At 45.1% G+C, this 21,009-nt stretch overlaps 2 protein-coding genes across 12 annotated transcripts in view; one reads left to right on the forward strand and one right to left on the reverse strand.

The window, feature by feature from the left end:
• The window catches only part of NT5C2 (5'-nucleotidase, cytosolic II), a 119,432-nt gene extending 113,158 nt beyond the window's left edge, over positions 1-6,274 (forward strand). For 7 of the 10 annotated variants that reach the window (XM_081074608.1, XM_081074609.1, XM_081074603.1 and 4 more), the window contains 7 exons: positions 899-1,006; positions 1,272-1,338; positions 2,005-2,175; positions 3,459-3,510; positions 3,633-3,693; positions 3,837-4,013; positions 4,598-6,268. In XM_081074608.1, coding sequence (XP_080930734.1) covers positions 899-1,006; positions 1,272-1,338; positions 2,005-2,175; positions 3,459-3,510; positions 3,633-3,693; positions 3,837-4,013; positions 4,598-4,834 — 873 coding nt within the window. In that variant the 3' untranslated portion in view covers positions 4,835-6,268. Of the gene's footprint in view, positions 1-898; positions 1,007-1,271; positions 1,339-2,004; positions 2,176-3,458; positions 3,511-3,632; positions 3,694-3,836; positions 4,014-4,597 lie in introns of all 10 variants that reach the window. The other 3 variants (XM_081074607.1, XM_081074606.1, XM_081074605.1) reach the window with 1 other exon arrangement.
• Positions 6,275-14,797: 8,523 nt separating this feature from the next.
• Positions 14,798-21,009, reverse strand: part of CNNM2 (cyclin and CBS domain divalent metal cation transport mediator 2) — a 134,787-nt gene continuing 128,575 nt past the window's right edge. Inside the window, exons 7-8 of one of the 2 annotated variants that reach the window (XM_081074600.1) lie at positions 17,662-17,846; positions 14,798-16,990 (exon numbers count right to left, since the gene is read on the reverse strand). In XM_081074600.1, coding sequence (XP_080930726.1) covers positions 16,781-16,990; positions 17,662-17,846 — 395 coding nt within the window. In that variant the 3' untranslated portion in view covers positions 14,798-16,780. The remainder of the gene's footprint in view (positions 16,991-17,661; positions 17,847-21,009) is intronic. The other variant, XM_081074601.1, reaches the window with a different exon arrangement.

Here is a 21,009-nt window from a genome sequence, read left to right on the forward strand (position 1 = left end):
CGACCCCAACAACGTCTAGATTTTGCTATCAGTTGTTGATGAATTTTGTGCCAAGAGAACAGTTAACCTTGCCATTTAGCAGAGAAGTCTTTATTCCTGCAGTATAGCTGCACTTAGATTTAAGGAATATTCAATGCAATTTAATCACATACTCGTGGGATTTTAATCCTAGGTTTCTTTGAATACATGCCAGTAAATCCCTGTTTCGAGATCACCCAAAAGCACAGTATATATGCTGTGCTCTTCAGCTTGACCTTAAAAGGTTAATGCCATGGTTCTGCTTCAGGATGGGAATAATAGTAATGGGTATAACTTTTACATTAGTGCTGTGGCTAGCCGGCAGTGTGAGCCGAAGGCCAGTGTGTACCCAGAGCCATCATTCTGAGGACATAACCAGTAACATTCCTAATTGACTTCAGTTGATACTGACTTGCCTCTCTCTCTCTCTCTTTTTTTTTTTTTTTTAGTTTCAGGTGTACAAAACAATGTACTAGTTAGACATGTATGCCCCTCACAAAGTGATAACCCCTCCCGATCTGCCTCTTTCTTAGTTTTTCTGGAGTATTACTGATACGCACCTGTCCTTCGCCCCGCTGAGCCTCTTTTAGCCCATTTTAGAGTGTGAGCACACTTTCATATAAATTGCTGTGAGATAAGTTAATAAATAGTAGATGAAATGACTTACAATGTAGAGAATTTTAGTCATTATTTATGCTTTCATCTTGCCTGCTTCCAAAAGGATGTGGCTTATAATAGGACACAATATGTTTTTAATAAAACAGTGGAATCCTCTGATTATCCTCAGTATTTCTACATTCCCTGCATCTGAGTGAAATTAAATCTTAGTGCCTTAAGTTTAGGAGTGATGTTTCCGCTTTTGCTGCTTCTCCTTCACCAGCCTGGGAGCTCCCATCGGCCATGGCAGTCCTACTTTGACCTGATCTTGGTGGACGCACGCAAACCACTCTTTTTTGGAGAAGGCACAGTCCTGCGTCAGGTGGATACTGTAAGTCGAGAGGACAATCTGTCTGCTGGCACATTTCCTTCAGGTTTCTCCATTCCCCACTCCTACTCTCCCTGTGGAAACAAGTATGCCATATCTCTCTTTGGAAATTATTCTAAGAGTTCTGGTCTTAATTGACATAGCCAAGTAATTTAAAAGAATATAATTCAAAAGTGCTGTTCATTTGGCTGCCTAACCAAGTAGCAGTTTGGGTGGAGATTGTGATAGAATGATAACTATTACAAAGCCCATATTCTCTTCTTTACAGAAAACTGGCAAGCTGAAAATTGGTACCTACACAGGCCCCTTACAGCATGGTATTGTCTACTCGGGAGGTGAGTCTCAGACTTCCCTTTATTTAGTGTAAGTCTTTGCTTCGACCTCACCGTGAGAGCTTTGATGTCCTCCCAGCATCTACTGAAGGTGTATTTCAGTGACGTACTAATGCAATAGGAGTCAGGCAGAAAGGGTTTGAGAAGTTGCTAGTATGTCCTAATGAATCCTTGATTTTCACTGAAAGGATCTTTTCCCCCCAGCCTTCTTTTAGCTATTTGAGGCTTTTTCTCAGTGTCCTGGAATCATTTGGTGTGGTTCTCAAGGGGTCCTCAAGGAGCCCCTTGGGTACAGATGCATTTTTTGTTGGAGTGAGAAACAGTCGAACAAAGCCAACTTAAGGACAGATCTGTTATGAGACAAAACGGTGGTACTTTTGAGGGTTGCAGTGACTAAAGCTGTGAGGCATGTAGCTCTGTTGCTCTTGGATTTGGTGATCAAGAGCTTTAGTCAATACAGGGGAGCTGAAGGCCTTTTCTTAGAGGCAATATAAAGAATGATAAAAAACAGACAATTGTGAGTCTTTGTCTTTAAGCAAGGTGAGCCCTTTTTCTAGTCTGTTCCTCACATAAGAATAAAATTAATCATAGTATTTAACGGTTATGGTACTTGGAACACTGGTTTTTAATATGGAGACATTTGTTTTCTTGTTCATTCCATTGTTTTAGGTTCATCTGATACAATCTGTGATTTGTTGGGAGCCAAGGGCAAGGACATTTTGTATATTGGAGATCACATTTTTGGGGACATTTTAAAATCAAAGAAACGGCAAGGGTGGCGAACTTTCTTGGTGATTCCTGAACTTGCCCAGGAGCTGCATGTGTGGACTGATAAGAGCTGTAAGGAGCCGTTACTTTTATTTTCTAAATCACTGACGTGCCTAGTTGGTATCTAAATGGCCAGCTGTGAATCAATGCTCTTTCATGAACCATTGTGTTGAAAGTATGGGGTCGTCAAAGGATGCGCCTTGATATTTGTATACCTCCTTCCCAGACAGCCAGCTATTTCACAGAACTCCAGAAGTTGAGGATGTATGAGAGGTTATCTTGTTCAGCTTTCTTCTCAAATCCGTTCAAGATTAAATAGAAAATGTTACTGTCTTGAGTTGCCTGACAGTAGCAACTAACGAGTGAACTCCGCTTTCCTCTGTAATCCCGTGCTACTAGTTCCAGTCTCTCTGCTACCAGCCCATAGCTGTGATTCTGGGGCATTGGTGGCTCTGTGTGTTAATCCACCTCCTGGTATTTTTTTATTTGCCCTTCTGAGAAGTAGAGAATGAGGCCAAATTGCATTCTCTGAATTGAGCTAAATTGTGTACACTGAAATGTGAGCTTGGATCTAATCTTATAAAGATGTTTGACAGTTTCTCCAAACATTCCTAGCTAGCATCCATCACCCAGAGTGGTGACCTTACGCATGTTACAGAGACACTTCGTACCTTAGTTTCCCCTTCTCAACCAAGTCTCCTCATCTGTACCACAGAGAAGATGAGTGAATGACTCTCAGGTCTCCCAAAGATGGCAGATAACAGAAAATGTGTTATATACAGTGGATACATTAAGGCTTAATTCTCTTTGGGGAATCCAGGTTGAGAAAAGCTGGAACACAGAAAGCATGCAGCACACACTGGCTTTTGCTATTATTTGTACTTACAGTGGGATTTCTAACTAGCCTTTCACCCACATTTTTCAGCTTTCCACCTATGAAGTTTTAGAAATCTAGTTGATTTGGCTCTGTTTCCTAGACCTGTAACTTCGGACAAACCACCTAATCCGCTGTTAATACTTGCTTTGCTGACACACCTGAGATGGGTGAGGTGTGAACTGGTACTTTGCCAGCTCAGAATCAGCATCCAGTTGGAAGGAGAGTTGTAGTCAGTGGTGTCTCAGTAGGAAAAGGAAAGGCAGGTAAAGAAAGTTGTGTCCATCAGCTGCCAGATTGCAGGCAGCGTGCGGGTTGTCCTGACAAGGGGGCCAGGAAGTCATTTTATGTACTCACCTCTGGCTTTATTTTTCAGTCAGATCTGTAACCTTTTAATATAGTGTCAGCAGCAGTTAAAAATTGGATGCTTTTTATTCGATTTATTTAAAACATTTTCCTTTTCCTTCCAAACCTTAACTAGCACTTTTCGAAGAGCTTCAGAGCTTGGATATTTTCTTGGCTGAACTCTACAAGTAAGTTTCTTTCCTAATTTTAAAGTTTTCTTCCCTGAAACCTGTCTGCCTCTTTGTGAGTCACCTTGGTGTAGGGGTGTCCTTCCTAGAGATTTTCACTGGATTTTTCCTTTTGTCTCCAGGCACCTGGACAGTAGCAGCAATGAGCGCCCAGACATTAGTTCCATCCAGAGACGTATTAAGGTATCCAAGTAGGATTTGGGAGAAAACTTGGAAAATAAAGTTTAAGTGATTTTCCTAGTTCTGATTTTATTCGGGGACTGACACGTAGCCAGCGCTCAGTATTTTTTGAATGAGCTGACACTCACTCTTGTTCTTTGTTTTAGAAAGTGACGCATGACATGGACATGTGCTACGGGATGATGGGAAGCCTGTTCCGCAGCGGCTCCCGGCAGACGCTCTTTGCCAGTCAGGTGATGCGTTATGCTGACCTCTACGCAGCGTCTTTCATCAACCTGCTGTATTACCCATTCAGCTACCTCTTCCGAGCTGCCCATGTCTTGGTGAGTTAATGCAGCCTTAAGCTACTATTTACATTTAAGATACTCCCGAGGCTGAGATCTGCAGCCAGCTTTGTGGGAGGGCACAGGAGAGTTTGCATCAGTCCTCTCCAATGTACTAAAGCCCAAGGGCAGGCTGCATAAAAAGGAGTCTTTGAGAAAGTGTGGTCAAGGTAGACTGTCACAGGGATAGCTTTCCTCGGAAATCTACTCTGTTCAAAGTTGTTTGAGTGGTGAAGTCCTTTCCTCTTTTGTTGGCACTAAATAAGAAAAATGTGGTTTTTACATTCCTATGTTCTGACACTGGTATGTTTCAGGACTTTTTTGCTGTGAAGTAAATAAGGGTCTCTTCTTTCCCATCTTATCCAGTTTCAGGCTGGATCTGGTCGCAGTTTTGAGGGTTGAGGAGAGAGACGAGGACAGGTAGCTTTAGGTAGTTCCAGGAAGACACCTGAATATCTAAGTGGGCTTGGCCTCTGGTGCACGGTAGACATTCCTCTGCATGGCCACCTGAAGAGGGAGAGGGGTTAGGATTTGGGAGACAGCTATTATGTTGCACCTGCTTTCTGAACCTGACTTTGTTCTAGATGCCTCATGAATCAACAGTAGAACATACACATGTGGACATCAATGAGGTGGAGTCCCCCCTTGCCACACGAAACCGTACTTCAGTGGATTTCAAAGATTCTGACTACAAGCGGCACCAGTTGACACGGTCGATTAGTGAGATTAAACCCCCCAATCTCTTCCCACTGGCCCCCCAGGAAATTACACACTGCCATGATGAAGATGATGACGAAGAGGAGGAGGAAGAGGAAGAATAAGGAGAAAAACCAAAACTGAGTACGCATTAAACAAGTTCTGGCAGGACTCCTAGGATGCCATGTCCCTGTTCGGGTTGTAGTGGGAGGGGGAGCTCCGCAAAAGACACATCTGCAAAGTTTCTGAGGACTAAGATATGCTAATCATAGGGAGACACTGGTCTTGGTTCTGGGTGTCTGCTCTCTGTACAGATGGTTCAAAATTGTAATGGAATCTGTATTAGAAGAAAGTAAGGGTAACACTGGGCTGCATGCAGATGGCTCTGTCGTGGCTTGTGCCGCTGTTTCCTTGTCTTGTTTCATCACCAGTAACGCGGAAGGGTCTCAGAGTGGAACAAGGAGAACGATGGGAAGAGGCGATCCAGAAATGCTGTTACATTACAAATTGTGCTCTTACTCCAAAGTCCATATTTTTCAGTGCATTACATAGTATTGTATATCATTGGAGAAATACATTGTTTCCATGATCAAATGTAGTTTTCTGTTGAAGTCAAGGTTCCTTTTACAAGCTTGTTAAGTGTCCTCAGTTCCTCGGGTAAGGCTGTCGTCCCTGGCTTTGCAGAAGTGTTCTCTACTCGCTCAAGGGCTGATCCCGAATGGACTGCAGCAATTTCATTTTGAGGCAAAAGTCTTCATCTATTTCTGCAGTTCTGTGATTGATACCAAAAATGCTTATTTGTCTTCCAAAAAACAATCTTTTTCTCTTCCGATATAAATCTATAGAAAGAATTTAGCTGAAAGAATACAAAGGAGCAAGCCCCCAAATAGAAAAGGAGGAACCTCCTTCTTATATGACAGCGTGACTGAATAAAATTCACATGCCGTGTGGCTCATGTTGCCCATTTACAGCCTTCATTAGTCTCGGGGTTGGTTTTCAGAGTCGAGCTATAGGGGAGAGGAAGTAGGCTCTGGAAGCCAGAACCTTATGAAAGCAGAGGGCACCATCAGTATGAATAAATTCACGTCAGAATCCCAAGTGAAATCATTTCTTGTTGTTTTGAACAAGAATGGATCATTACTATATTTTTTAGGGTATTATAACTGCCTCCCAGTACAGTGAAAGTTGTTATAATGTTTTTAACAATGGGGTAGACTCCTACTTTAACTTTCTTATAGTTCTTCCATTCTTATTGTCATTGATGAACATGGGAGAGTAGAGTAGCTACTCTAGAATTCAATAAAGTATAACATTTCTAATACTGACTTTGACCCCTTCCTACAGCACAACTGTAAAAACTGTTGGTCTTCAAGTGGGTTTAGGTTTGGCTTAGTGACATCAATTTGATATTCTCTTAAATATAGTCTAGCATGATTAATTAATTAATGGTTCAATTTATAATACTTAAATAGGCCTCAAAATTTTGTCATGGAAAGCTTTTTGGTACAGCACTATGAGGTGAGACTTTTTAAAAATAAAATCATCTTGTAGGTAGGGAATGCAGTAAAGATGCTGTCCTGTTTTAAATTTTAGAGAACATATTTGTGGTCACCCCAGCTATTATTCTCATTCAGGATAGAGATGTTGCCCAGTTTGACATGGTCTTAAATTTTCTCAAAGCCAAAGAATTTCTAAGAGAGTTATTACAACTACAGAGCTGACTTATAATAAGTACATTTATATCCTTTCCCTTTTAGAGCAAGGACCAACATGAGCACTTTGCTTTAATTTACTACACCTTTTACATTGTGTTGCCCATGTAAGATCTTACCTATGTAAGTTTCTTTTTAGTCAGTTGTCTCCCTGGCAGTGGGTCCAAAGACTGAGAAGTGAAAAACACAATTGGAGTAAGAATTCCATTGCTGGTCACAGCTTTCTTCAAGACCACCAACATTATAAGAGCTAGGATTCCATACAGGTCTAAGAGCCAGAGCAGAGAGTTACTTCTCTGTATATTATTCCTGTTAGAAAAGGGTGTTAGGAAGGAAGTGGTCCGTGGGCAGGCACTCAGGATGCTGCAGTTAGGCTTCTTACCACATGAATGTGAGTTTCTCCGTTGCCAATAGTTAAAGGAAGCTGAACTTAAAATGTATAACCTGCCTACACCCCACTAATCCTCTTGTTAAAGCTGAGATGTTTTAGACTGAGAAAGGTCTTCCAGCTCTTCTCAGAACTTCCTGGGTTTTGGAAAACACCACTTAGGTTCAGGCTTTGTAAAAGATACCCCTGTTTGGTGCTAGACCGAACTCCCATTCTCAGGGCGTGTGCACAGCAGACCCCAACCCTGCCCGGGGCTCTCTGCGAGAAGACCTGTCCTATACCTTCATCTCTCCCAAGACGCTCAGTTAAGGCACAGATGGGGTATTTCAGAAGAGTCAGTTTAAGCCAAGGAACTTTGGTGTTCTCTTAGATTTTCTCCTACCATAAGCATAGCTCTGCTGAGACCTAAAATAAGAAAACAAGCCCTTCAGGCTACCCTTTCTAACATGCTTTCAGGAGAGGTAGTTCTTAATAGAAATAGAATATAAGTTAGAGCTACAAATCCTTCAATCATCTTAGTATTGTTTTTAAGCAACCACTTTAAAAAGCCACTTGCACTGACATGTTAGATTTAAAAGTCCATGTTTAGATATTTCTAAATCAGATTTATTTATTTAAGAAATATTTTGTCAACAACTTTAAAGCCCTGCACTTTTTCCAAGGCTGCCAAGAGCATTTAAAAATACTCTGCTTGTTCACCACAAATAGCCTGAGACAAACAACTGCATATCTAAGTCTGCATTAAGGGTAGGAGCCATGTCCACATTCCATGTTATGGAAACTATTTAACCTTTCTTTGATGGTGGGAAACATGGTAACTCGGATCTGGCTATTGCCATACAATGAATGGCCCAAGTCCCCACTTGGTTTAGTAGCTTACATCTCAGCACTGTTAGGTTTCTCATGACATTCTTTCTTGGGGACTAGACGATAGAGCACTTAAACTTTCCTCAAATGGAACAATTTCAAATGATACACAATTTAGGAGGCCTCGAGAATGAAATCTCTACCACGGAGCTACCTTTCAAGCAGCCTTGAAAACAGAAGAGAGAGAACGCGCTACCACCAGAGTGGGAGGAGACGTGCGCGCACAGCCGCAGGAAGCAGTCAGGTGACTTAATCAGTAGCCTACAGCGTCCCATCCTACACCTCTACACACAGAGAGGGCATTTCACACTGTTCTCACTGCTGAGGATGTAGAAATAGCAGAAAGCAAGTCATATGAAAAGAAAGCATTCTTCTATGGAATGAACAGGCAGCGTCTCTTTTACCTGGCAATCTCAGCCATTTTTCCCTGTCCTCAGATACACTATTTTCATTCCAAGGCCACAACAATCGGACTTGTTCAGACAAAGGTACGTAATTCAAAAATACAATATACACAGTAATTTAAGTTCCTCTGAAGAGCTTAAACACAAAACGTACTCAACACAATATTTCACCTCAAGCTGCTGGCTCCGGGAGACTGCAAGTCTAAGTAATCTACATTTTCCAATTTTAAATGAAATGACCGATTTCTGGTTGGTTCCCTTTATATTTCTTCTTACAAAATAAGATGCCTTTGCTCCATTTTATTACTAGAAAAAAGGTAGATTAGACGGATTGCTTCATGTACAAATTTGTCCCCAAATGCTTGCTCTCCCTTTGAGCTCTCCCCAAAGCCATGTCTAGCCAGGGCTATAGACGAGGCCTGAAGAGTCTGGGCCAAGATAAACCTCACACACAAAACACTGGAGCCCAAGCAGCTGAGTGCACGCCCTTCCCATGAAAGACGGCAGCAGTCTTTCCAAGTCTCACAAGTTCCTGAGATACTGGGAAAGAGGATTTGCCAAGCAAACTTTCCCAACACAGAAGAATGTTTATGTCCAGTCCTGTTTTGAGGGGATTCTCACCAGAGGTCACTGCTGACTTGGGTGTGGGGGTTCTGAAGCAAGGAGCCTTATCTTTGGACCCATGGCCCTCCAGCCATTAATGGAGCAGAACTGGGGGAGGGGAGCTGGCTCCATCTAAACTTCGCTGTCTGTGTTGGCCTACTGTGTGAGCTTCGCAATCATTGACAGCCCAGCAAGAAAACACTTTGACAAAGAATTCTGGCAACTGATTCCCCCTTGTATGCTTAGGCCCCACAGGGGTCCCCCTGGGGAGATGGCATGCCCAGAAAGTCACAGAAAGGGCCCTCGAACCATTCCTTTGTTCTGGGACTTCTTGAAAATAGCACAGATATGAGGATCTTGGGGGGAAAATGATGAAAATTATACAAAGAACGCCAAAGAGTTTATTAGCCTATCGAATACAATTCAACTTGTTGGCTTTAATAAGGAATCATCTCTCTTAAATTGAATTATCTTCAAAAAGTATCAAGTTTTCAGAAATCAACTCCAGGCCACTCTCTCTACGAGATCCTGTGATCACTGTGTGTATCTTTAGAAGTGCTGAGCTGAGAGGAGGCCCCAGGGAGCACGATTTAATATGAAATAGAAACCCCAGAGTTTCACAGTAAAGCTTAGGAACGAACCAACACACATGGGTACTTCACGGATGCAGACAGAAAGCTTAGGCAAATCTCATCTCACAGAAGGAAAAATCGCGTCTATTTTCCTTGGGCTCAGGACTCATTTAGACAAAGTAATGCAGGAAAAACTATGCAAAGCAGCCAGCAGCCAGGGAGTGGAGGTGCTGGAGAGATCATTGCTTCCCGGGTCCTGCTTGTGCTTTCTGCTCTGCTTCTAAGTAAGGCTCCCAAGAAGGTGACACTTCACTGAAATACACATCTACCTTCCACTTTCAAGAACTAGGGGTGGCCGGGGAGGTGGGATGGTGGTTAGGTCAGGCAGTGTCTCAAAGCCAAGCTTGTCAGCAGTTCACTAAAATGTCTCCATCCACAGGACAGGTGTAAGTAAAACAGACCATAAACATCTGATTAAATAACATGGGGTAAAGAAGGCACCAGTCATCAAGAGGCTCAACCTCAGAGCACGATCCTCTGGATTATAAAATAGAGACGAAGAGCAGAGGAAGAAGGAATCCAAAAAGGTCTAGGAATGGATCGCAGAGGGGCCATGAACCTCGACCAGAACTTCAGGGTCTGGTCCCATAGGAGTGAGGAGAGGAAGAAGGAATAGAAGCTTTTAAAAGAAGTGCTGATGGAAGAGAATGTGAACCACACCCACTGGATTAGTAGGAAATGCGGGACACCCACCAAATCCTGAAGAGCATCAGAACGGGACTCACCACACTCATTCCCAGTGTGGTTAACTTGAGGGTGAACCCTGTGTGCCTGCTGCACCCTTTCTCCATCCTAGGCGTTGAGTAGCACAGGACCCACAGACCCATTTTCGTCTTCGAATGCCGACTGAGAGGCTTGGGTAAGGCCTTCGGTCTTGTCTAGGAGAAGAGCGGCTTAGACATTTGCCCAGCTGAACCGTGTGTGACTAGTGACTGAGCAGCAAATGGCCGGGGCAATGTGAGTGGACACCCTCAGACACGCTCAGTTCCTTATCTAAAATGAACTGATAGGGGACAGACTAATCCTTGCAAAGGAGCACCTCCCTGGAATCGGCTGTGCCAGACGGTAAGCTGCAGGCACAGTTCCAGCCCCCACTTTTTTAACACGACTGAGGTACACATCCAAAGTGAATACCCTGCTATGTTGCTATGCCAACAACCAATTCCAGCTTCCCAGTAAAACTGTGCAATTGGGCAGGGAACCGAGGCTGGTGTTGCAATAGATGAAAGGGGAAAGGGAACACACACCCGCTAGAACAGTGAACAGAAAATCATCGTTTATCTAAATAGAATAATAGAAATGAACAAAAACCTTTGAAAACAATCACAAAATTTACAAATAAATTGGTACAAAATAAATAGGAGAGATTGTAAATCTACAACATCATTTGAATTATAAAATGCATTATGACAATCAGCTCATGAAACCTATACATGTCACTTGTGCTCTAGGTTTATGTACACAGCTCTGAATACTGTGTTCAGAAAACTTCACTGCTGAAAAGCATGAAACGTACACTATGATACAGCGAGTAAAGGCCAAGGAGGAGGATGGAAATCAGACACAAAGCAGGGTCTTTGAGGGCCGAGAGTGGGCCTCAAAACCAAGAAAAGGCAGCTTCCATGGTCCAGACAGATGGAGTCTGTAATCCAAGGTGGGGAGGGAGAGGCTATTACTGTCGTGGGGCCAGGCCACTGACCTGTGTGGGAGGGTGGAGTGAGGAGGGAGGCACTGGGCTCATGGCCATGCGGCACCACTCCATAGAGAAGAGACCCCGCCACCAGCAAACACCTCGGAAGTATTTCACAGAGGTACGTAAGAGGCCCCACCACCGGTAAGAGACCTGCCTCCGTGCTCGTCCCGACACTGGTCATCAGGAATGTAGGTGGTCCTGAAAAGGGGCTGCGGACACTAGGGCCGACATAAGCGCAGAAACCTGTTGAAGACAAAAACAAAATTCCTGCCTTCTCACAAACTTGAAGGGACAACGGGACCCTCGGCTCCATGGACGAGGGGCTCCAGAACAGATCTCATCTTAGCCACAGATGATGTACTAACAGTAAAGGCATATGTACATAATAAATAATATAAAACAAAGCGTATACATTTGTGGATTTAAAGGACTCCAGAAACAAGAAAAGTCAATGGACTGTACACTCTACCTTCAACAGTAGACCTCAGACACGGGGATAATGAATCAGAAGCTACGCTGGGGCTCTCTGGGAGCGAGTCCTGAGGCCTTATTCTTTCCCACTCCTTTCTGCTCTGGAAGCCTGAGACCAGCTGTTTATAACCAAGGGGTCCTGGCCTCCAACAAAAAGATCAGGCACCCCAGCCCCACCAGGTCCAGTTGATAGTTCTCTCCAGGGTGAATCTGAAAGAGTGGCTGTAAAAGAATCACTTCCCGAGTGAATCAGTGTTGGTCAGATGTGGGCAAATGCCAGAAGATACCTGCAAGTAGGGCAAGACAATACTCCTAGTCATTCTTCCCATTTATTCATGGTTAATACCCACTCTGGGTATTAAAACTTGAAAACGTGTACTGACTCAAGTCTTTCTAATAGTATGTGTTGGACCTGTGTACATATGACCCTTGGCATACAAGCTCCTAGAACTTCATTCTCACCATTAGAACCTTCGTTTCCATGTTGCTTCAAGTACAGCCTGTTATTTCCCATCCAAAGACATTTAAAACAATTCTAGTGAGATGGTCAGTGGCTCTAGCACACACAGGGCATGCTTACTTGAGCTGAGCCAACCACAAAGATCTAAGAGGCAAAGGACCCCAGCCCAAGACGGTGGGAGGAAAGCTGCTCTAAGCTGTGCAGTTGCTTTGAACTGCCATCTCCTCCCGCCTGTCCTTGGGGCCAACCAGACAGCGCAGAGGAGGCAACCAGCAACGAAACGTTCACTGCAGGAAAGACGCCTGTAAGCACGAGAGGAGGAAGGCCCACCATCACAGTGAGGGACGGCAACACCAGCAAGCTGGGTGTAGGGGGACCACTCGCCTAAGAGGAGGCAAGTGAACCTCAGAAGTCTCCGAATTCCTATCAGCCCACTTGAACACAAAATAAATATGAAAAGATAAAGATTTGCAAATGGCCCTGAGGTATCAAAATTCACTGAGTAGTCTGATCACTGATAAATTTATATCGGAAAAGTTTCTGAATCCTCGAATCACTTTCCTATTGAACTCTCTATGTCCCTCCTAATTCTGGGTTAATCTACAACTCACCCCAATGCCCTTGCTGGACAGAAGCACCACCAGCCCAGGGCCCGAATGGGACGAAACCTGACCCAGGTCGAGAGCTCAGTAGGAAAGGCGCTCCAATGCCTCAGGAAGCCTCCACACCCCACTCTGCCGGCTCAGCCTTGGAGGCGTCAGTCCCCTGCGAGAAAAACCTGTTTCTGGGATCAAAGCTGAGAGGGGAGTCGCTCCCGCTGCCCACACCACCTGTGGGGCGGGGTTGTAGGATGTGCACCAAGCCAGTCCTCTTAGAATCCCAGGGAAAAGGTGAGCACCTTCCTGTGCCAGCCAGACTCCCTCTGCCTGGGATCACTCCTGGGGAACATGAGGACTCCTGGTCTCCTGGCCCCGGAAAGGTGAAGACAGCCACTGATCCCTGGCTGGTTTTCAGAAGATGACAGGGTTGGAGTTTGTTTTTGTTTCTGACCAGCCGGGACACAGGCTCAATCAGCCATGGCCTACTTAAGTCTGCTCCTCGATCTGAGAATTTGAAGGCAGAAGTTCACGTTCCCTGCTAAGCCCAAATTTCTGTTGCTTCACTTCTTCGGGAAAATGCAATTCTATTTGTATCTACCACTATTTTCCTAGACTTGAAAAAACTGGTCCTTAAGTCATATGTCCCTCAGAAAAGCACAGGTAAATATATTCACAGTTAATGTTCCATATCAGTGTGGAGTTCTGCATTCAATGTTTGCCCAAAAGTTCCTTGAAATAACATTAGAAAAAGGTAGGATGCCCTATTCCCTTTCACTTGGGGAAGCCAACCATATCGGCACGGGCAATGAGCTCTTTTCCAGAAGTGAGGTGAGGAAGGAGGGAAGAACAGAGTTAAACGGGGTGCCCTGTCACATTCAAACTCTGTAAGAACCAAGGCTTAAGTTGATTAGCACCCAATGTCCATCTACAAATCTTAAGGATCTGTTTTCCTAAGAGTTTCTATGATTTTGGACTTGCCTGATAAATATAAAACAGAAAGAAATAAAGGGAGAGAACCTCTAAGGCAGTCGGGGAAAAGCCACTCTCATTATAAAGAGAAAGCAGATGGTCCTGGGAACATGTGGATACTAGGAATCCAGGTCGAACCTTTGGGATACCAGAGTGTCTGCTTGGGAGCAGGAAGACGTTCCAGCAGGGGTCACTGAAGCCACTGTGGAGAGAAGCCTTGGGTCTGACAACAAGGGCTCCAGCCGAATTCAGGACCCAGGACCTGCATCTGCTCCTGTCCTCATTTACAAGGACAGCGGCCCCAGGAGGTGACAAGCAGTGGTGCTAAGGACTGTCCACTGCGCACGGGCATCTGAACTGTCCGATGGGCCTTCTCTGCCTGACTCCCATTGACTGTACAGACAGGAATTGCATGGACTTTCTAAGCCAAACCATTCTGCTGCCTGAAGACGCAATGAGCCAGAGTTTCTCCCTCAACAGCCTGAAGTTAGTTTCCAGAGGGAAAATGGGGCCTGGAAGAGAAATCTGGTCACTCAGACACTGAGTGTTATTTGAAGGGTCTGGAGCTTTCCCCAAAGCAGATGTAAATATGGCCAAATGTTAGCCCTCATTCCTTTAGGGACCAGACAGGAATGGTTTTGGATTCCCTGTTGTTATAAAACAGTGTGAATAATCAAAGGTAAAGAGTAGTGTATAGAAAATAAATACAAACTTGGGAGGCTAAAATTTCGTCCTCTGGGAGCCCTACTGCAAAGCCAGCCTGCCAGCTCCTTTACAGAGAAGACTTTTCAAAAAAGCCACCACACTGAGCAGCAGATCAGACAATACTAAGAAGTTTTGTTTCTCCCTGAAGTCAAGGAGGCAGCAGCTGGAATGCTTTCTCCACTGCCCAGACTGACTCACCGAGCTGTAGGATTCATAAAGGGACAGAGGGGCTCTGAAAAAGATCCAGCACATTAATTCGGATTCCAGGGGTGCAGCCAGTCGCAAGGCACCCAGGATGGACTGTATGGAGAAACAGATCGGCCAGGAGAGGCTGATGGGCCAAGTCCTGAGGCCAGAAGAAGCACGGCTGGGCAGGCTCCACCAGCGCACGGGGAAGGCAGTGCTGTCCTGGCCAAGAGTGTGGCGTGGTTGTTGGGGAGAAGCCCCCCCGCCGCCCACCGCAAGGCCCAGGCTCCACTTCATTACGGGCAACTCTCGTTTCTGCGTATCCTACAGATAGTCCCAGTTCCTGTGTCACACTGGGACTGTGCTCAGCTAGAAGCATCTGAAGAAACTGAGATTTTTAACTTGGATGGATGTTTATTAAAAGGGATACTCACGGAGCAGGATCCCACTAACACCAAGCTAATGGTGGGGCTCCAGCCCAAGGTGGCATGCTGGGTGCCAGCAGCAGGCCACTCAGCCCCCTTGGGGGGCACCTTCATGACCCTCTACCACGAGGTGAAGCCAGTACTTCCCTCACCAAGGGGCAGGGCATTGTCTAAGACACTCCAGGACTGACATCCCAGAGGAAATACTCGCCAAGCGCACGTATGACACACTGGCGACGCCAAAGCACTCACTAGAAGGCAAGCCCAGTGACACTGCTGACTGTCCCCACGCACAGCTCCCAGCCCTGCAGAGACAGCCCGGGGTGCACATTCTTGCCTTGAGGAGGAAGAAGCAAACTGCTGCTTAGCCCTGGGGCTTCCCTTCACTCAGTGGGACCCAGTGGAGAAAACGCTGTCTTCCTAACGAGTGAGTGGACGCAGCGTGGTCTGACAATTCTCTATGGTTAGAATTTCATTTCAGTGTACGAATGTTGCCAACAAAATGCACCTATCCCTTGGGCTAACACTTAAAACACAGATAAGATAGTTAAGAATTCAGTTACTCAAGTAATACTTCCTGACATTAACTTCACTACACGTGATGAATTTGGTATTAAAACAAGACAGACACACATGAAATGGCCATAACACACATTTGGTTTCTGAATCCCTGTTTGGTGCCAAACTGACCCTGGCGTGGGCCGCCTCTGAGGCGGGGGGCACAGAGATCCTCAGGCAGGGGACACAGCCATGGCTGGGGCCCCGGGCCCAGGGACAGAGCGGAAGAGGAACAGTTGGCTCCCTGGAAGGAGGGGCGGGGGCTGGCAGTGCCCAAAACGCCCTCCTTTCAACACATGGGTCTAGAAATGCCTTCCCGACACAGAGCAGAGTGCAGCCGGAAGGTCCAGCTCCTCTTCTGACACACACATGTCCCAGTGGGAAGGGGAGGAGCTTAAACCCCACACCACGTGTTTACTCAAAAGCCCTGTGGAAGATTTCCATTTGGCATCTGTGTAGCAGCATTTTGAGTTAACAAGAGCGAGGACGGGAGGTGGGAGGTGGGTGACGGCGCTCTGTGAGCTGGGGCGCTGGGCGGGGAGGAGGCCTGGCTGAGCCGGAGATCCAGGCTGCAGGAGTGTCGGGATGAAGTCAACTTGTCTCTTGCCAATGATAAACCATGGGTTTCAAATTCATTAACATTCATTTTTGTGATAAAAATTCCTTAGAGCGGGAGCAAAATCACATTCCAAGCAAATGTTAAACCTTTCTGAGGGAAAGGGACACAGTTAAACATTAACTTAAAACAACACTGAGCTCAGAGAGGCAACTGCAGGACCTGCGAGCTCGGCGGCCGTGCCAGACGTGGCAGGTCCAAACCGACGCGGGTTTTCTTCCTTCATCCTTCAAGTTCGACAGCGACACCCACTGGGGCACAGAGGAAGGGTGCCCCTCCCTGGGAGGGCCGAGGAAGGCCCCTGGAGGGGTCAAGTCCATCCTGTAAGGGTCACATCATGGGGTTACAGCAGAGTTCAGGCAGGACAACTTAAAACTCTGCAAAAAACACTTTTTAAAAACAATGATCTCTTGAAAAAAAATAAATCCCAACCATTTTCAATTTCATGCAAATCAAGGAAGGAGGAGAGTGAATAATGATAAAAGGTACAGCTGAAAAAATAAACATGATTCTATTTGGGCGGAAGAAGTTCATCTCCAAAATCTCAACAGCCACACGGGGGCTGTCCGTTTCCCAGCTCTAGTTTCCATTCCTGCCCGCATGGTCCTCCGCTGCTGCTTCCAGGAAGGGGACAAAGTCTTTGGTCTCAGGATGTTGCAGGATGCAGCATGGCACACAAGCTCACACTAACGGGATTCGTGGTCGGACGGAGGCCGAGGCCGAGTGGCCTGGTTCGGGGCCTCGGGAATGGGACGGGTGAGGGCTGGGGGGCGAGGGGGCGCCCTAGATGGCACCTTCGTTATGCAGGCTATGATTTGCCTTGTTGTGCGTCACACAGTTCTGTTCATTGAGCAGGTTGGCCGTCTCATCTGGCAACCCATCGTGCAGCTCCGTAAGAGTCAATTCAATTTTAGTGTTTTCACTGTCTGAAGACTGAGGAGTTTTGTCCATCCGGGATGCCATCAGAGCATTTTGGTACTGCTGTCTTGAGATCTGGGGCCAGGAGATGGTACAGAAACAAACCAAGATAATGCTTATTTTTAGGCTCGCTTGTCTGGACGTCGTATTACACATTAAGTCCCCCCAAAGTCCCTAGCAGGTACTCTAAGACAAAGTCAACCTTGAGTACAAAACCGAGCCACTTTTTAAAGTTCAAGTTGACTCTGGGGAGCAAGTCAGTTAGTACCGACACCAGCCATTTCTACATTTTTCCTCAAAATTTCAGAGACTAGAAAATGGAGATAGGCTTCCATCAGCCGCAGGTGGCTTGTTCTCCAGAAGATGCCTTTATTTCAGACTAAGGAAAGAACCCTGTCTCCAGGCCAGAAGGTAAGTGGGGTTCTTCCCACCCCTTCCCAGCCAGTCTTCTGATTATCCGACCTCAGCCCTTTCTGGGCCAACGAGTGTCACTAGAGTCCCAAGCTCATAAAGATTTGTTTTCAAAGGTTTATTCTTTTTCTCATGCTCTCCAGCGCTCATTCCTGAAAAGGCCACATCTGATGTGGCAGCTCATTTGACAGAGCCAAGGAGATAAAAGTCTTTCCCCACCTAAGTCAGTAGCTGGAAGCAGGGCACCCCCCAAATGGCCAGGGGCAGCTGTGTGGAGAGGTTGGGGAGGCGACCTCAAACCGCCAGGTCCAGCCGAGCAGCTCTCCTGCTCTTACCTTAACAAACTGCAGATCAGAAAGGGCACGCACTGAGTAGTCAGGGACGTACACTTGCAGGAATGAAGAATTGAGCTGATTATTGCTGCTCCCCAGCGTTGGCGTGATGGCGTCGATTCGGTCACTTCGACTGAGAGAGTCTGAGTGATTCAAGCCACATGGGCGAGGAGGTGACTTGTTTTCACCTGGAAAAGGATAAAAAAACCAACCAGCTACCTTTTAAGTGAGGTAGATATAACCAATAAAGGCAGCTTTCTATTTTCCAAAGAATAAAAATGTAGTAATTTTTTTTAAAAAGTGGACAAGTTCAATCCACTTATACCAGACTCCTCGGCCCTCTAGCTCACCATACAGCCCTCCTAGAGAGAACGCACTGGCTCCCAGTCGGCGACGGTTCCATTTAGTTCAGCAGCTCAGCCTCGTTCATGTGAACAAACAAAGGCGTCCCTGATTCTCTGACAGCAAGGACCCTGTGGCCGTACACCTGGGTGAGTATCACCCAAGCACAGAAGCTACGTGACACAAAACATGGGCTATGGAAGGCAGCACTTCATTATTTTGCCAGAAGCAAAAGCAAAGGACTCTTGATAACGGTCATAAATTAGTACTGCTTTAAAGGGATCAAAAGAGTTCTGTCTGCTCATACCCTACCTCCCAGCCAAAACTATTATCTTAGTCTCTGCCACTAATAAAACTCCCCTCAAGCAGCCAGAGGATGTCTCCAGATCTCAAGAACACTAGGAGACACCAAGCTCTTAGAAGGTTGGATTAAGTTACTTCAGGTGCTGTGTGATTCTTCAATGACATCAACAGAGCTCTTTCCTTAAAACAAAGTGAAAGGAAGTTCAGGTGAGTCTAAGTGACGCCGCTTTTAAAGGCAAGTTCACCGCAGCTTTCCTTCAAAATAAGTCCCACCCACTTGGCCAAGGCTTCTTCCATTTTTTGCTTTTCCAATCAAATCTATTCCACAAATAGTAAGCGGGTGCCCACACTGGACAGTTCCTGAATTGCACCATGTCACAGGATTGGAGGGGACCAATTCTCCCACCTGATGGTTGACTCCTCTTTGCCATGTGTCCCTGACAGATGTTCCCACAGAGAAGCTGGACTTTAGCTGTTCCTACCCTTCAACTATTGGAAAGTCTATCATCATACCCATCAAAATCGGCATTCCCCAACTTCAAATGAGTCTCCCCTCCACTCTATGGAGCTCTGCTCGGTAACTTTCATTCCTGCTACTTGAAATAGCCTTTCAAAGTTCAAAGACAGTTATGTTCTCCTTAAGTTTCTTCTTCTCCAAGCTAAATACTTCCAACCATTCTTCACCTACATGTTTTACCACCCCTCACCCTGACCTGAGCACTAAGATTTCATTCAGTAAATGGTCCTCTTAAAGTATGACACCCGGAACAAAATATGGTTGAGTACTCAAGGAACATCAAATGACAAGTTTACCTTCTGCTAAAATTTTCATGTCACAACTTTCCCCACAATTTTCAAGTCATGAATCAATTTCCCACTGTTACGTCAAAATTAAACTCAGAGTAGTAGTTCCTCTTGTTGCTTCCACTATCTTTTAAGAGAACAGGGCAAATTAACACTTTATCAGATGTTTTTCTGTTTAGCAGAATGGAACTTTGATCGGATAGCCCAACTTTGCTAAGCTTCAGATTCCTTACCTATAAAAGGCAGATAATAAGAGTACCCACCTCGTGAGGTCTGGTGAGAATCAAAACTAGATCATGTATAGTAGAGTGCTTACTTAGCACAGCACCTGGCACCCAGTAAGTACCCGATAAATGAGCCTGGTCAACATCATTATATTCTTTCCTGTTAGCTTCCTCCCAGATCTCTCCACCATGTGCCCAGTACCCTAATCAAGCCTTTCCGTACTTGGAATAACTTCTCCCAGGCTGACAGACCCAACAGTTCTTTGAAACAAGGGTTCTTATAATTTGTACGGACTTTAGCCCCAAATCACATCACCATTTCTACAGACACCTTCTAAACGGCGTTTACTTCTGTGTGTAACAATTTAGAGGTTGTAAAAATGAAACATTTAAAAGGCTCTCTGCGTACTGATCAGACACTGCATCGGCAGGAAGATGTCTGAGGCCCGACGCAGTATTTATTCTGAGTCTCCCGTTAGTTTCTTCTGAGGAGGATTACATGGCAATTTCTCTGGTCCTCCAATGTACCTAGACTCACAGTCAGCTTCCTTTCAAACTAGTGCCTCTCTTTTGCCATGGGCCCTTTCCTTTGCCCATGGCAAAAGGACACCGCGTGGTGTCACAGCCAGTCTGGACAAGCAGACCCTGTTTTCCAGGACCCCTCCTGCAGCTGGGCAGGCCCCAGCATGACAGCCTTTCCTCACCATGCAAAGAGATGTGTGAATATTCACTCCAAGGAGTATAAAGACTTTTTAAGTGGCCGCTCCCCAGTTCAGGCCATGTTTTGTTGCCAAATTTATGTGCCAAAATTTTAGACAATCATTCTGAAAACAACTTTTGATTTTAATTCCTCTTATGCCCTCTCAGAATTGTTTTCTTTCTGCTTTTTGTCTTTGTGGCTTATTTTATTCACCTTACCTAGGAATCCTTTCTTTTTTGCTTCTAAGCTAGAAAGATAAAGAAACATTCCTAGCCTCCTCCCTTGGAACCACAAGGCACCTTCTAGAATAAGCTGAAAATCACTGGTTTAATTCAACCCCCATTTATTAGGTATATTATTGTAATGCCAGCATCCCGGAAGGCCTGGACACACAAAATAGATTTTTCTATTATGGGATCAGATGGAGTGGCAGAGTCAAGAAATCTCTTAAGTTTTATAGGAAACGTAAAATACAAATTACATTTCCATGAGCTTCATCCAAAAGTCACTCTACTTCAGCCTCTGTGACATTTTAAATAGGTGGTAATGCCCAATAAAATGGGGGAAAAAACACAAACATATATACATGTGCATAAAAATGTTTCTGTGTATATATGTATGTGCACATGTATACACGTGTGTATGTATAGTCTGCCAGCTGGTTTGATTCAAATAGCCTTATAAATAATATCTTACCCGCAAACAGCACAACATTTTTAAGAGCATAGATTTGAGGGAACATTAGTTTCTAAGACAAGTATTGTCTCCTATACCAAATATCAGCATTTTAGAGTTTTGCTAAAACTAGATTATGAAACGCAAATTTCATCAGATTAAAAAATATAAATTGCATGGAATAAAATAAATACGGAAAAGTTGTACTACCAAATAGGAAAGCCCAGCAGTTTTAATTAAAGAAAGATTAAGTCTTTGCTTTTGTTTTCAGCAGCTGGACATAGTATTAGCCAGGCCGACCAA

Source organism: Rhinolophus hipposideros, assembly GCF_964194185.1.
Source record: "Rhinolophus hipposideros genome assembly, chromosome: 15".
NCBI classification, from domain to species: domain Eukaryota; kingdom Metazoa; phylum Chordata; class Mammalia; order Chiroptera; family Rhinolophidae; genus Rhinolophus; species Rhinolophus hipposideros.